The sequence below is a fragment of the Protobothrops mucrosquamatus genome, unplaced genomic scaffold, assembly GCF_001527695.2.
Source record: "Protobothrops mucrosquamatus isolate PMUCROS unplaced genomic scaffold, P.Mucros_1.0 scaffold359, whole genome shotgun sequence".
Lineage (NCBI taxonomy): Eukaryota > Metazoa > Chordata > Lepidosauria > Squamata > Viperidae > Protobothrops > Protobothrops mucrosquamatus.
Window position 1 is genome coordinate 179,803 of NW_015386694.1, and position 14,866 is coordinate 194,668.

The following is a 14,866-nucleotide window of genomic DNA, read 5'->3' on the forward strand; positions in this document are numbered from 1 at the left end:
ACCCGGCGGCGCTCTTCCTCCTGTCCGAGGTTTTCATTGTTGTGAGCATTTCTGTTGAGGATTGGCAGCGGGGGTGGGGTGTTTGTTTTTTATTCCCCCCGTCAGGTTTTGGTCATTTCACATGACCCTGGGACACTGTGACCGTCATAAATATGAATCAATTGCCAAGCATCTGAATGTAAATCACAAGACCCTGGAGAGGCTGCAACTTTCCAGCTGATCGGCGCTTCTTCTGGGCTCAGCAGAAGTGCCAGGATCAGCGCCGAGCTCCAGCTAGAGCCTGGTGCTGATCCTGGCACTTCAGCTGAGCCCTGACAGCCCTGCAGCTCCAACCATCTCTCGCTCAGGCTTGTGCAGTGCTGCCACCAGTTCAACTCATTCCCCTCCCCCGTTACCACTTTTCTAGGATGGTTGCGTACCACCTGCCAGGTGCAATGTACCACAGGTGGTACCCGTACCACTGGTTGAAAAGCCCTGCTCTGTGTGAGTTGCCCTATAGCAAATGCAGTGTTAGCAAGAACAAAGTACACCTCTTTATCCATAACACCTCCCAACAGAAAAGGTCTGAAAACATATACATGGCCGGTGTTGGTAATTTCCTTCATCTTCCTCCCAATATGGAAAAGGAAAGCTCCAATGATAATTCCAAAAACTTTGGAGAGCTCCAGGGGAAAGTTTATTATAACTGGAAAAATGACTCAAATGAACAGCGGCACAACTGAGGAATAATCTCATAGTGCTTATATTTTGCATGACTAATTAATAGTTGGCTGAGCCCAATACCTGTCTCACATCCTGGACTGTAATTGCCATCGAAAGCTGCAAATCCAGCACTGGGGGCCATAATGAATTCTCCGTTCAGTGGAAGGTACTAAGCAGCAAAACAGAATAAACAAAAGACATAAATTTTGCAATTTCTCTCTGGGCTGAACTGCTGAAGACCAGCTAATGCCCATAATGTACCATTAACTACAATCTTCCCCACTTTGTATTATTTAGAAGCACTATCCAAACATCGTCAGTAATGGCAATATTGATTCATTTATTATTTATACAATATTTCCATTTGAAATTAAAGGAGACAGTCCTAATTATTCTGACAACCACTATTTTGATATAAGGGAAGGTGACTTTTTTCTCTTAGGCTGCACAATTCAGAGTGACCTGGGGAATGTGGATAACTGAAATATAATATAACATTCAGAGAATTCTTAAACTGAAAGTTGCAGAGTTCCCCTTGAAACTTTCTATCATTGCCCATAATTCATTTTAATAAGAAAGGAAATGCTGTAAAATCCAAAGGTCTACTCAGATACAGGATGCCATTCTTCAGGGTGGGAGAGAAGCAAAGACAAATTAACTATAATTACAAGGGCTCTTTCATTTCAAATGGAAATACGATTAAAAAAAAAACAAAACAGTACATTATCTACAAGCCAAAGCAAGTCTCAAAATTGTGAAAAAAGAACAGATGTGCTTTTTTTTTTAATTTGATGATCTACCTAAGGACAACCCAGAGATTACAGATGGCCCTCAGATATTTAAGATGCTACAACCCTACTTCCAAATCCACTGGAAAGATCTGCTAGCTTTTGAAGCAAGGAGATGGCATGTGAAGAGCATCTTCTGCAAGTGCCCTCTTCCTTAGCACAACTGTGGTAGCCATGCTAGCTTACCATTAACAGGAATAAAAATGTTCAGGAGGATGTGACTGTCAGTGGCTCCCCACTCACAATGTCAGTGCAGTGAGCTCTAATGTTGGAGGCACTTGGCCTTTATTTTGTTCTTCCCAATGGTAGGGCAGGAAGGTGCGATGGCTCAGCAGTTAAAGACATTGAGCTTGTTAGCTGGAAAGCTGAAAGCCCAGATTTGAGATGCCGTGCAATGTTCCTGCCCCAGCTCCTGCCTGCCTAACCATTTGAAAGCATGCAAATGTGACTAGATTAATAGGTATCATTTCAGTGGGAAGGTAACAGCGTTCTGTGAGCCTTGGCATATAGCCATACTGGCCACATGACCACAGAAAATGTCTTTGGACAACGCTGGCTTCCTTGACCAAGGAACAGAGATGAGCCCTAGAGTTGAAGACAACTGGACAGGGAAACCTTTACCTTTAATGGTAGGAATGGCCCCACGTCTCCTGGCTTACAATGCTCTAAAAAGGTTGCATGACTTGACTTATCAAGCCCACACCAAGAGCTGATTTTTCTCTGCACTTTTCTCCTTCTGTCGCTTTATCCAATCTTCTCTTCTTTTCCAAGCCAACAGATGGAATGCAACCAATACTCAGTCTCAATTGCAAATGGAGAAAATGTAGAACAAGCCACTGAAGGATGGCAGCACAGCCTGGAGAACTGAAGATCAGGTGGATCTGGGTTCCTAATAATCAAAGGGCTGTGAAATAATTACGTCTAAGAATTTTTTTTGATAATCTGTCCTTCCTTCCCTAAGCATTTCAAAATGTATTCATATTCAAAATGCTGTTTTTAGTGCCTATGGAAAGTTAAATTCTCTGGGAGAAGGCCATTTACTGCATAGCCATTTAGCTACTTCATAAATCATAAAAAATGCATAATGCATCACACCAACTGCAAGAAACGTGAGCACCAGTGTTAACAAACAGCAGCAACTAATATCAATATTTCTTTCCAAACCCCAATTAAAGATCTTCCTTCGTTTACTAAATAAAAGGGGGGAGGAGCCATCTTAACCCTAAAGGGGACAGAATATCATTGGGTTGAAGCATTTCAGCACTTCCAGATGAGTACAGGTAGTCCTCGACTTACAACAGTTCATTTAGTGACCGTATGACGTTACAACGGCACTGAAAAAAGTGACTTATGATCATTTTTCACACTTACGACCATTGCAGCATTCCCACGGTCATGTGATTTACATTCGGATGCTTGACAGCTGGTTCACATTTATGACGGTTGCAGTGGCCCGGGGTCATGTGATCAACTCTTGTGACCTTCTGACAAGCAAAGTCAATGGGAAAGCCAGATTCACTTAACAACGGTGTTACTAATTTAACGGCTGCAGTGATTCACTTAACAAATGTGGCAAGAAAAATTGTACAATGCAGCAAAACTCACTTAACAAATTTCTCACTTAGCAACATAAATTTTGGGCTCAATTGTGGTCATAAGTCAAGGACTACTTGTAGATGTTCCACCTCCAGTCTTCTTGGATCCATTTTCAAAGGAAACTGAAACTGATCATGCTTTATTTTTGCTTATTTCTAAATTAGGCCAGCCTCTTGTCTTGGGGGCAAAAAAGAATAGTAGGAAGAAGTGATGAGAAGAACAGCAAGATAAAAAGTTACCAGCTTTTGGGCAATTTCAAGAGGTCCCACTAGCTCCTCTGCCTCAGGGATTTTTTCCCTACTCCCATATCTCTAATATCTAAGCTATTTTGTGGATTTCCAGGTGTTTTAAGGACAAAAGCATATTGCTATGACACCACTTTAACCTAGACAGAAGTTTGAGCATCTTTCCCTCCTGTCTATTCAGTGCCTTGAAATGACAACTTTTCATTCAAAAAAATAACTGAGATACCCTGGAGTTGTTTCTTATGGCAGGTTCCCAGTTATGACATCAACCAGTCACCAAAGGTCTTGGCTTATGGCCAAAGTGAGTCTCCATCTGGAAATGTCTCTTCATGTCTCCATCCCACATGAACATTTTTAGCATCTCTGGAAGGCAACATTTTAAGTAGTTGACCAACTTTTCAGATATGCCTCTGTCTCTGATAAGCTCAGAGCAGCATACATGGGGGAAGGGGGGGTAGCAGCAATAATTTCTTCCTCACAAATAATGCTAAGGGTATTTGTGGGGCTCATCTCTAGGTTTACCCACGTTCAAAAGCCAATTCTTTTAGTCACTGTTACACAGCTGTCAGAGATGGGAAGTACGAAGTGTTCTTAAGGTGGAACGATTCTATTAGATGTCATCTGTTATGCTGTCGTTTTGATTTCATTCCTCTCAGCCGAAACCATTTTCATTTTGTTCTGCCTGCATCGTGCCAGCATTGTCCTGCTCGCATGTCACCGACTGCATCATCAGAGCATGCTGTTCTGCAGTGCTGGAACCACTTGGGAGTGCTGCAAAAAGGCTTGTTCGCAATCAAGCCTGCACGGTGTTGCTGATTGGAGGTAACGTTCGATGCTGAATTTCTTCTCCTGCCATAAACTGAGGCTGAGTGCTTTATAGCTACCCTAGCACTGATTGATGTTCTCTGAGATGTATACAGCTTTTTAATATAGAAGTTTCCTGCAAGGCTCTTTACATTAATGCATACCTCTGAGATTAAAACTGGAAATAGGAGAGAGTGGAAAGAGAGGCAGATTCTAACATTTTCCAGTTATTACTTTCCATCTGTTCGGGTCTCTTCTTTTCTTTTAGTGTGTTTGCCCATTCTTACCAGGAGGTGGCAGCAGATTGTCAGACCTGTCTATATAGCTTACATGGAATAAAACACTATTTCTGTTTTCAGTTGGGGTGAAATGAGGAAGACGAAAGGGAATCTAAGGATAAGAGGTTTGCCAGTAATTGCTGGCTACTGAATCCATGCTCAGGGAAAAAAACAAAACAAAAAAACTAAAACCAAAGCAAACATATACCTGACCTTTTCATACAAAGAGAAAATTGGACCTGACTGATCTGTCTTCACATTTGAGGAGGCTGTCAAGTTGTTTCAGAGAAAAGACCAAACTGGATCCCGCACAGAATGTGTTTGCTAAGAGAACAGTCTATCCCAGCAGCAAGCTGATACAGCATTCTTTGAAGGATGAATAAAATTGGGGGTTGGATTTTGATTGGCTGTTTCAGGAATAGAAGACCTTTTCCATTCATGGAAGAAAGCATTCGGTGAAGACTCCCCACTGAGAAAAGAGCAGAGAGGTCACCTCTCATGATGCTCCAGATGCTTTTGCAATCCTCCAAAATAGCTTTTCTGGAGGCACATTTTTCTATTCTTATTTGAATGTTTAATGAATAGTAGCATTACTGCTGCATTAACCAAAGTTGCATTGCAGTTATCTTATTGGCAACAAGACATATTTTAGTCATAGTACTTGAGAAAAGTATTATAAACACCATTTTAAGACAATGGTGATCTGCTGCTCATTATATCAAGCATACTTCAGACAGGTTCACAAATTGCACTAAGCCATAATATGATTAGTCCAGTTTTATTCTAGTGTATTGTACAAAATCTGCCAACGGTGATTTACTGAATAACAGTGTTATATAACCTGTTGTTGTTTTTTACATATGCAAACCTAGGTAAGGAGGGAGCTAGAAAAAAAACCTTAAAAACCAGTTAATTTGGCACTGGTCTAACTACAACTGCATATCTTTTATTATATGCCGTGCAAAAACACATGGACAATTCTCTGGCTGATTTTCACTCCCAGGTTTCTGACTAGCACATTGTTAGTTTGTAGCCTAACAAGATTTTTTTTAAAAAATTACTATTTTTCTTTTCCTGAGCTTCTTTCTTATAGCTCTTAAACTTTAATTAGTTTACTGATGCATCAAGCATTGGAAAAGTAGGTAGCTTTCAAAAATAGTAAAAAGGTTTCTAGTGGCTTTTGAACTGAGGAAGTGTTATAATTATTATGTAACTGAGAAAGGCCCCAGAAGTGCATCAGAACTTATTGAGGCAGAGCAGGGAATATGAAGTGAGAAAATGCTTATCAAAGTGTGGGAGGGGGGGACGAGATATCTAGTAGAAAGTAAAGTCTATCTGACAAATGAGATAGCAATTCTTGAGCCAGCACAAGCTAGAAAATATGCTTTTTACTTTGGAAAAAGGGAAATAAGGGCAGAGGTCACATTCTGGATGGGAAATAGAAGCCAATGTTCATTCTTACCTTCCAGAAATGGTTGGAGGACCATATTTGCTACAGAACAACTTGGAAATGTGAATATGCTCTAAATATTGGTCTAAATATTCAAGAGAATGTTATAATAATTAGTACTTAACCCCTAAACTATATTGGATGTTTCTGTTGCTTGTTCCAAAACACTGTGGAATGGTAGCAGCCTTGGTTTTCAGATTTTCAAACTATAAGGAAATTGACCTATTTGCTTAGAACTCTTGATATATTGCAAAAGTTTGGGGAGATTTATGTTGAGTGGACAAAATTCATGCCAGGTATTGACCAGATACATTGATATTCATCTTTGCCATGGCTTGAAAATAATTACTGGCTTCTTATTTAAAATAAGAATAATCATTCTTCCAAAATACCGCTTAGTTACCAATAAATGGAAGGCACTGAATACTATCAAGAGTGTCGTCTCTTCTCCAATCACTGATCACTGTCCTCCATGAATTTTTTGCCCAGGGATTAAGCTACCTGCTCCTTCTAAAAGGGCCTTATCTAGGGAATTTATGATTTGTTTGTTTGTTTGATTGGGGAACAGGTAAAATACTGGACTTGTTTTTACATATTTTCATTAGTGAAATGATGAAATGGTCTATCTTTTACTTTTTTACTTTTTAACCAGATGAAATTGTTCTACAAGTATTTCTTTCCAACTCAAGTGATAAAAGAACTTTGTGACATGGTCTGATTTTTTTGTATCCTAAATTCAGGTTTGTTTTCTTTCAAATAAATATGGTACTGTACATCCAAATCAGGAGGTATCCTCATGTGATATTGTGACTCTTGATAGTTCTAAATACTGCCTTTTTTGACAAATTTAATACTTGGGCTGAATCACATCAGCCTTATTTATCAGAATAAATAAGCCATATTTATCAGAAACTGCTGACACTTCAAAACTGTTTGTTTGAGATGTTCATGAATAAGATTGACAAGAGTGTTGAGATAAATTATTAGCTTAAAAGAATACAATCTACACAGTTATAAATATAAAAACTACTTAACAAGCCTATGCACATGTCAGGCTACAAATATTGCCTTTCTGCATTAAAAAGGCATTCAAAAATAAAATGCAATTTGACTTCCGTTCTTATTTATGTAATTGAACATTTCCTACCCTATAGTTCAGATTTAATCTGGAAATATCTTCCTTCAGTCCTTCATCCCAAGGCATTAACAAGTCTGATAAGCTTGTTTATCAACCCTACTATAAAACTAAGTTCTGCAAAAATCATGGCTGATTCTAGTCCTCAACAGCTAATGGTTTCTCCTGGATTTGGATTTAGTCCGTATTATTTCTTTTTTTCATAATCTTTATTAAAAATTTAATTATGATAGTAAAAGGAAATACAAACTAAAGTCAGAAAAAGAAGAAATAGAAAGAATAAAAAAGTGCAAAGAAAAAAGAGAAAAAAGCAAAAGATAGTAAGAAATATATGTGAAGTGACTTCCAATCTTCATCATAATAAATAAAAACAAATTTGATAACTCTTTATCCCCTACAAGGGTACAAAGAAATATATTTTTCTTCCCATAACTCATCCCTTATTTATATGCAAATTCATAAATCAACATTTCAGTCCTTACGGCAAGAAAAAGTCCATAAACGGTCACCTGAACTTTATAAAAACATGTTTTAATCTGGGTTTGTTCTGGTAGTGTAGTGCTTTGTTCTACATATTGTTTCTAGAGACTTTTTTTAGCCAAAGCAATTTAAGAATATTGTAATAAGTCACACAATCTAGCTACTGTAGAGTAAGGTGGATTTGCTAAATCCGCTGAATTGTTCCAATTTAGAGAATACAGCTGAGGCCTGCTACTATCTAAGCTGGGGCAGTGGTCCTTTAGTGTAAAGTAGATATATTTTTCTCCAAATTTCATTCCATGTGATAAGATTTCCACAGCTTTACTTTCTCTTTCAGGCATAGGAAAATTCACAGTTAATGTTTGTGTATGGTAGGGGGAAAGAGATGAGTGATGTAGCGGTTGCCTGGATCACTTTTCTCATACATCCATTTTTCAGCACGCTGATTGATGTATGTTACCACAGCTATACTTTTGATGTTCTCCTCTCCAGAAGTCTTAAAATATGCTGAGCTGTCAGCATCTCTCTGTTTTCTCTCCTTAGCTGCCTTATAAAACTCTGTTTAGGGCAGGTTGACATTGATCCAACATTGCAGAAAATTCTGCCTCCTTGAGATTTATACCAAGAGCTCCAGGGAGCAAAGCCAAAGAGAGAGTTTGGTTTTCTGGTGCCTTATTCAATAGGAAGTAGTTCAGAAGATAAGATAAGATGAGATGAGATGAGATGAGATGAGATGAGATGAGATGAGATGAGATGAGATGAGATGAGATGAGATGAGATGAGATGAGATGAGATAAGATAAGATAAGATAAGATAAGATAACCTTTATTGTCATTTTTATACTGTGGGCACGATGGCACACATCAAAAATGAAATTTAGTTGCCTGCTCTCAAAGTGAAACACGTACATGACACATCCCCTTTCTCTGGGCATACTATGGGAAACCTGCCCTTATACATAATAATGCTGCCAAAAGGGAGATGGGATAGAATTTTTTATTAAGAAGGTCTCCAATTTGCACTGTGAAATGACAATGACTAAGGCCATCATGAGACTGTCTTTCCTTTTCTCTGCTTCTTACTGAATTCCCAATTGTGTTAACAAATAATCAGTTTAACACTGGTTTTTGGAATTGGTTGGGTTTTGTAAAGTATTTCAAACCATAAAGTAGGCATGTATAAACTGAGGCCCAAAGATACTTCCAGCCTTAGGAGAGGCCAGTATTGAAAGTCTCAGTAGACTTCCAAAAGTTGTTAGCAAAAACAATACTAAACTACAATTATTAAAGTTAAGACTGGAAAGTAGTCATTTAAATTACATTTGATTTTAATCAAATTGCAGTGTAATTAAAATTATTTTTTTTTCTCTTGACCTGCTTGGGGGTCACATAATAATAATAATAATAATAATAATAATAATAATAATAATAATAATAATAATAATAATAATAATAAAGTTGGAAGGGGCCTTGGAGGTCATCGAGTCCAACCCCCTGCTCAGGCAGGAAACCCTATACCATTTCGGACAAATGGCTGTCCAGTCTCTTCTTAAAAACTTCCAGTGTTGGAGCATTCACCGCTTCTGGAGGCAGGTTGTTCCATTGGTTAATTGTTCTTGACATCAATCAATCTGAAAAAGCTTATAAAGACTTACTGTGTATCTGTAAATCATTGTAGGTTGAACAAGATTCATGAAGCAAAACCATGTTATGGTTCAGTGCAGGTCTTTGAATCAATAACGTAATGTATTGTCCAGCCTTCCCCTTTTTCTCCTCTCTTCGCAATCCTTTGTTCTTTATCTCTCTCTTCTTTTTTTGCCCAGGTACCATTACCAGGGACTGGCAATCTTCACTCTGGGTTTGAATTAATCACTTGCAATACTTTTGAAATTAGATAAGAACTGCATGAAATTAGCCAAAGGATATGTGTGTTACAAGACCTGCAGATGCTGTGCCATTAATCTAAAGAAATACTTATTCTGGTTTTCAAAATGGCAAGATTGGAAGGGTAATGCTTACAATAATGTTCAAGCATGGAATATTTTTCATTTGGAAGAGGAAATGAGTTAAGCATTTTAGCACCGCTTGTTATGTTCTCTTTATTCTTCAGTGGAATATTCCAGATTTTATTTATTTATAAAATTTATATAGCTGCCCATCTCATACAAGGTGATTTTGGTAGCACACAATAAAACCAAAAATTAGAATATAAAAAACAGTTAAAATAATTACATAATTAACATAAGTAAAAACAAGACTATGAGAGGGTTAAATTAAGTTTAAGAGGTTCAACCAATGTGTGGATTCACTACTCGCAAGGGATCTCCAGGCCTGATAAAAAAAATCATGTTTTGAGGATTTTCCAAAATGCCACAAGGGTTGGGTTAACTTCACCTCAGGGGGGGATGATGTTCCCGAAAGTAGGTGCCACAGTAGAAAAGGCACATCTCCTGGGTCCCATCAGAAGAAACTCATTAGTAGATGGGACCCACAACATGTCTTTTCTGCTGAAACTGATGGGTCTGATAAACGTAATCAGGGAGAGGTGGTCCCGCAAATAACATGGCCCTCTTTAAAAGTCAAAATCAGCCCACTGAATTGTATCCAGAAGCAAACTGGCAAGCCAATGCAGCTCACAGAGCAGAGATGTAATGTGTGTCCTTCTTGTAATATGCATAACTGTTCACACCACTGCATTTTGCACCAGGAAAAACTTCTAGATATTGTTCAAGGGCAGCTTTATGTGCAAGGTGTTAGAGTAGTACATTCAGGAGATGACCAAGGCATGAGAAACTGAGCAAAATCTCATGGATCCAGAAACAGGCACAACCTGTACACAACATGAAGTTGTGTAAAGGCCCTTCTGGCCATGGAGTTAAAGCCTACAGCTCTACATCCAAACCCCCATAGCCTTCAAGCACCAGGATAGGCATCCACAGCATCTCTTAATTCATCACTAAAATCCATTTCTTTTATTCCTTCACCAATTTGTGATATAGTGAAATTACATTATGCTTGCAGCAAGATTTTCACTGATAATTACTTCTCCATGGTACTAAAAATATTGGTAATCCCATCACAGCATTTAAAAAAAACAAATGTGACTTCCGGTTCTGCCCTGTAGCGACACGGACGAGGGATCACGAGGCTCCACACCCCATGGGTGATTTTGCCCTGCCAGGGGACCTTAAATGGGTCAAAAGTCACCCTGGAGTGGCGAAAAAGAAGGAGAGGCACCCTGATGATCGCAGAATAACGGCAATCGATCCACTCAATCCGGGGGAAGCCCTCCAACCCAACAGGAGAAAGGCTAGCTGCACATCAATGTCTAGTCCAAGCTATAAGCAACCGAAGTCCAAAACCACAAGCCAGAACAATGGTGAACAGTGTGCTTGAAACTGGGTGAGAATATTGATCTTCTCTCTTCTAGTTTATAACTGATTCCCTGGAAAAGATCCCCAAAGCAAGAAATTCTCCAAAAGTGAGGGAGGGGACCAAATCCCCATCCCTCCATAGATGGAAGTGGCAAATTAACTTCTAAGGGGGAAAGAAATATACTGAAATGAAATTAATAATACTATAGTCTGGATAAATTTGAAAATTAAGAAAACCGTTAAGATTTTATACCCTCAAGAGCTTCGATGAAATTATAAAAAAAATAATTTTTTTTATTTGAAAAAGTTGGAAAATAAACAATTACTGACATCTAGTGGAGAATCAGAGCATAGAACAACAGTAACTCTGACTCAGAAATTGGCAAGACGCCCAGAAACAAAGAATAATCTGTTCCCTTGAACTTTAATAACCTTCAGCCAAATAGAAAACAGCTGGGAACAAAGAAAGAAAACATACTGAGCCATTTATAAGCTTTAAAAGTGCCTGCAGAAAAAGAAAACTTTAACTGTTGTCTAAGCTCAAGAATTGTTTGCAGAAAAAGAAAAACTTTGACTCTTGGCTAATCTTCTAGGGGGGAATTTACTAGAAGGCTTCAAGGTGGTTAAATATTCTGGATTGCAACTCTGACTGGTTTATAATTGAACCCTGAATAGCAGAATCCTTCTCACTCCCAACAATACTTTCAAAAATACAGGAACTTCCTGGCAAGCGGAATATACTAACTTGGAAAGCTATTTGGCAAAAGAAGGCTAGAGTTAGACTTAAGAGATTTGATTCGACTTACCAGATGGAGTACTACATGATTAAACATTTGTTTGAATATGGTTAAAAGAATAATAATTTTGGATATAAAGGGACCCTATAGTAAGAGGGATAAGAGATATAAGTAGTATAGTATTTTTTATAATATATGAAATGTAAAATACTGGGATGATGTATGTGAATGGAAAATTTGGATATTTAAAGGTAATTAATTTTGAGAGAATTCTGACCGAGAAGAATGATTTGAATACCGAGGGGAAATTAAGCTTAAATAAGAATTTCGAAAACAGGACATATAGTGACTTAACAAGATGACTTTTACAAATATAGTTGGAATATAAGCTGTTCAGAAAAGATGTTATATGTGGATGTTATAGGATATAAAAGTAGTATAGTATTTTTATAATATATGAAATATGAAAATATTGGGATGGTGTATGTAAATGAAAAGTTTGGATATTTAGATAATCAATTTTGAGAAAACTATGACTGATAAGAATGGTTTGAATACTGAGGGGAAATTAAGTTTTAATAAGAATTTTGAAAACAGGACACATAGTGACCTAATAAGATGACTTTTACAAATACAATTGAAATATAAGTTAATTAGAAAAGATGTTATATATGGATGTCATTGTTATTTGTACAAACACAAAAAAAGGTTTATATCCAACCTTGTATGCATTGAAAATATTATTATATTTACCTAATGTTGACAAAGGAGAATACCATTGGAAGAAGGGAAGATCAAGGAAACATATTATTAATTAATATATTGATCATGGAATTATAGAAAGTAATTATTATTATTATTTCAAATATATGAACCCAGACAACACACTGTTTATTAAGCACCAAGGATTATTACTGCAAAAAATCAATAAAATATATTAAAAAACAACAACAAATGCTTTCATGTAATATTGTGGATTCACACATCATGTTAAACTATTATTTGGCTTAGCATGATATAGAAACCAAGCCCATCTGTTTTAGAAGCCAAGAGTTATGCTTAAGCAGTTGTATAAACAATCAATTATGGATTATTTTTAATTTAAATAAACCACAATATATGTACTTATATATGTACTTATTTATGTCAGTCCAGCAATAACTTGACATTCTAAACAAACATTATTTCTTTCCTTCCCCCAATCCCATGTAGAACTCTGTTATAGATGATTGCAAGAATTATTAAGATTGTGTTTCCTATTCTATTGTTTTTGCCAATCAATAAAAAACTTGCAGTGGTTTGCATCCATACAGATAAATAACCATTCATTTAAAATGCTCACGGCAAAACAAAAAATCAATAATCACAAAAAAGATAAAACAGCAGCAACAACCTGTAGTAAAAGTATACAACCAAGGTACAAAGCAAAACCTAGCAGATAAATTAATTTCAAAATAAAAATGGGGTAAGATGGCAACAGTCAAACTCATTTCTAAATGTCCTACAGAAAATTTTAGTCTTAAGCAATTCCTGGGATAATAAAAAGGATGAGACAAAGTGGAACCAGCACTGAGAAACAGCGCTTCCTGGCTTTCATTCCACTTACCTGAGACAAATGGCGTATAATTAAAGCTTTTCCCAGGAAGAACATGCTACTGTAGATGGGCTGAATCATGCAGGTGAATGCAGCCCTGCAGGTACCTAGGCTCCAAGCATATAGAGCTTGATAGGTTAAAAATAACACTCTGCATTTATTGGTAATGATTGTAGAGCCTGAAGCACCCACTAATAATTAGGCTGTACTTCAAGATCATATACGTGAAATGCCCTGAAGACTTCAAAGTACTAAATACAAATATATTTTTGCCCATAGGTGGCTACAGGGAGAAGGGAAACAAGTGGTTTCATATGCATCATGATACCCCTGCACAAGTGACTTGGATTATGTGATTTGCATGATGTAATTGTGACTTCTACCAGATGCCTGTATTTTAATCTTAATTCTTACTTTGGGGTTCAAATGGAACATGGATAATTTTGCAACAAACAGTACATTAGCACTGGTTTTAAAGCAGTGGCCCTCAACCTTTTGGGTGCCAGGGACCGGTTCCATGGAAACAGGTTTTTCCATGGCACCGGAGGGGATGTGGTTTTGTATGCTGTCTGCATCCTGCATGTGTGCTTGAATAGGATTTTGCTTGTTTGTGTAGCCCAGTTTCTGGTGTCCCGTTGGATCTAGTGCCGATCCATGGCCCGTGGTTGGGGACCCCTGCTTTAAAGAAAAGGTTTGCACTTTAACTTGTAAAAAGACTTTCTGGTCCATGAGGTCAAATATGAAAGACATGCAACATGAAAAAGAAGAGAAAACATCTAAGCAGAAGCAGAAGTATCATTCTTTTCAACAATTTAGCTTTTCAAAGAATAGAATATCATATGCTAACATCACTACTGTCTTCAGCATAAATACTCGCTTTTTTATGACCCTGTAGTCCCTATTCGGGATAGGATTGGGCAACTTGATGTTCATTTGCCTCATTTCCAATTTTCTATGACTCAACTATTCTATTGGGATGGGGTTTATTGAAAAATTCAGGCCATGGGCTGGGTGATGTGGCAGATAAACGTAGAGGAAGACATTTTCAGTGGTGTTTGAAGTACATAAAACCCCAATGCCTCCGGGTAACCAGGAATTCCATTTGCTCTGTAAACTAAATCCCATCTCTGGAGATTGTAGCTGGTGGCATTACGGTGCCAAATATATGCCCAAGAGAAAATCCAGAGTTTTTCTTGAGTGTGATAGACCTATTGAATTTTGTGCAGTCCTTAATGCTCTCTGAGCTTGGTTGTTTGTTTAATTATCCAACTAGGTAACTTAATCAATGCTAGTGGGTGTGTGGGGATTGCTCTCTGTTTATATACAGGAGCTTGTCCTGCTATTTTAGTGGGGGTATGGTTTTGTCCTCAGTAATTCTTCGATTAGGATATTGGTTTTAAATAGAAAAGAATATATGTAGCTCAGGGTTGAACTATAGGATTAATTATCAACAACGAAGGAGGAAATATGCTGCAGATGAACAGTTTATGGCAGGGGTGTCCAAACTTTTTTCAAAGAGGGCCAGATTGGATGAAGTGAACGTGCTGGAGGGCCGAACATTTTTCCGAACATTCTTTGAACCATTACAATTAAATGCAAATGAATTATTTTATGCCTCTTTCCTCTCCCTCTCTTTCCTCTTTCTCTCTCTCTCTCTTTCCTTTCCCTTTCCTCTCCCCTCTCT

General features: G+C 37.6%; 1 protein-coding gene across 1 annotated transcript in view; it reads right to left on the bottom strand.

The window, feature by feature from the left end:
- The window catches only part of AMN (amnion associated transmembrane protein), a 70,901-nt gene that overhangs the window by 25,107 nt on the left and 30,928 nt on the right, over positions 1-14,866 (bottom strand). The window contains exon 4 of the mRNA XM_015815658.2: positions 784-871. Within this exon, the coding sequence (XP_015671144.1) occupies positions 784-871 (88 nt within the window). The remainder of the gene's footprint in view (positions 1-783; positions 872-14,866) is intronic.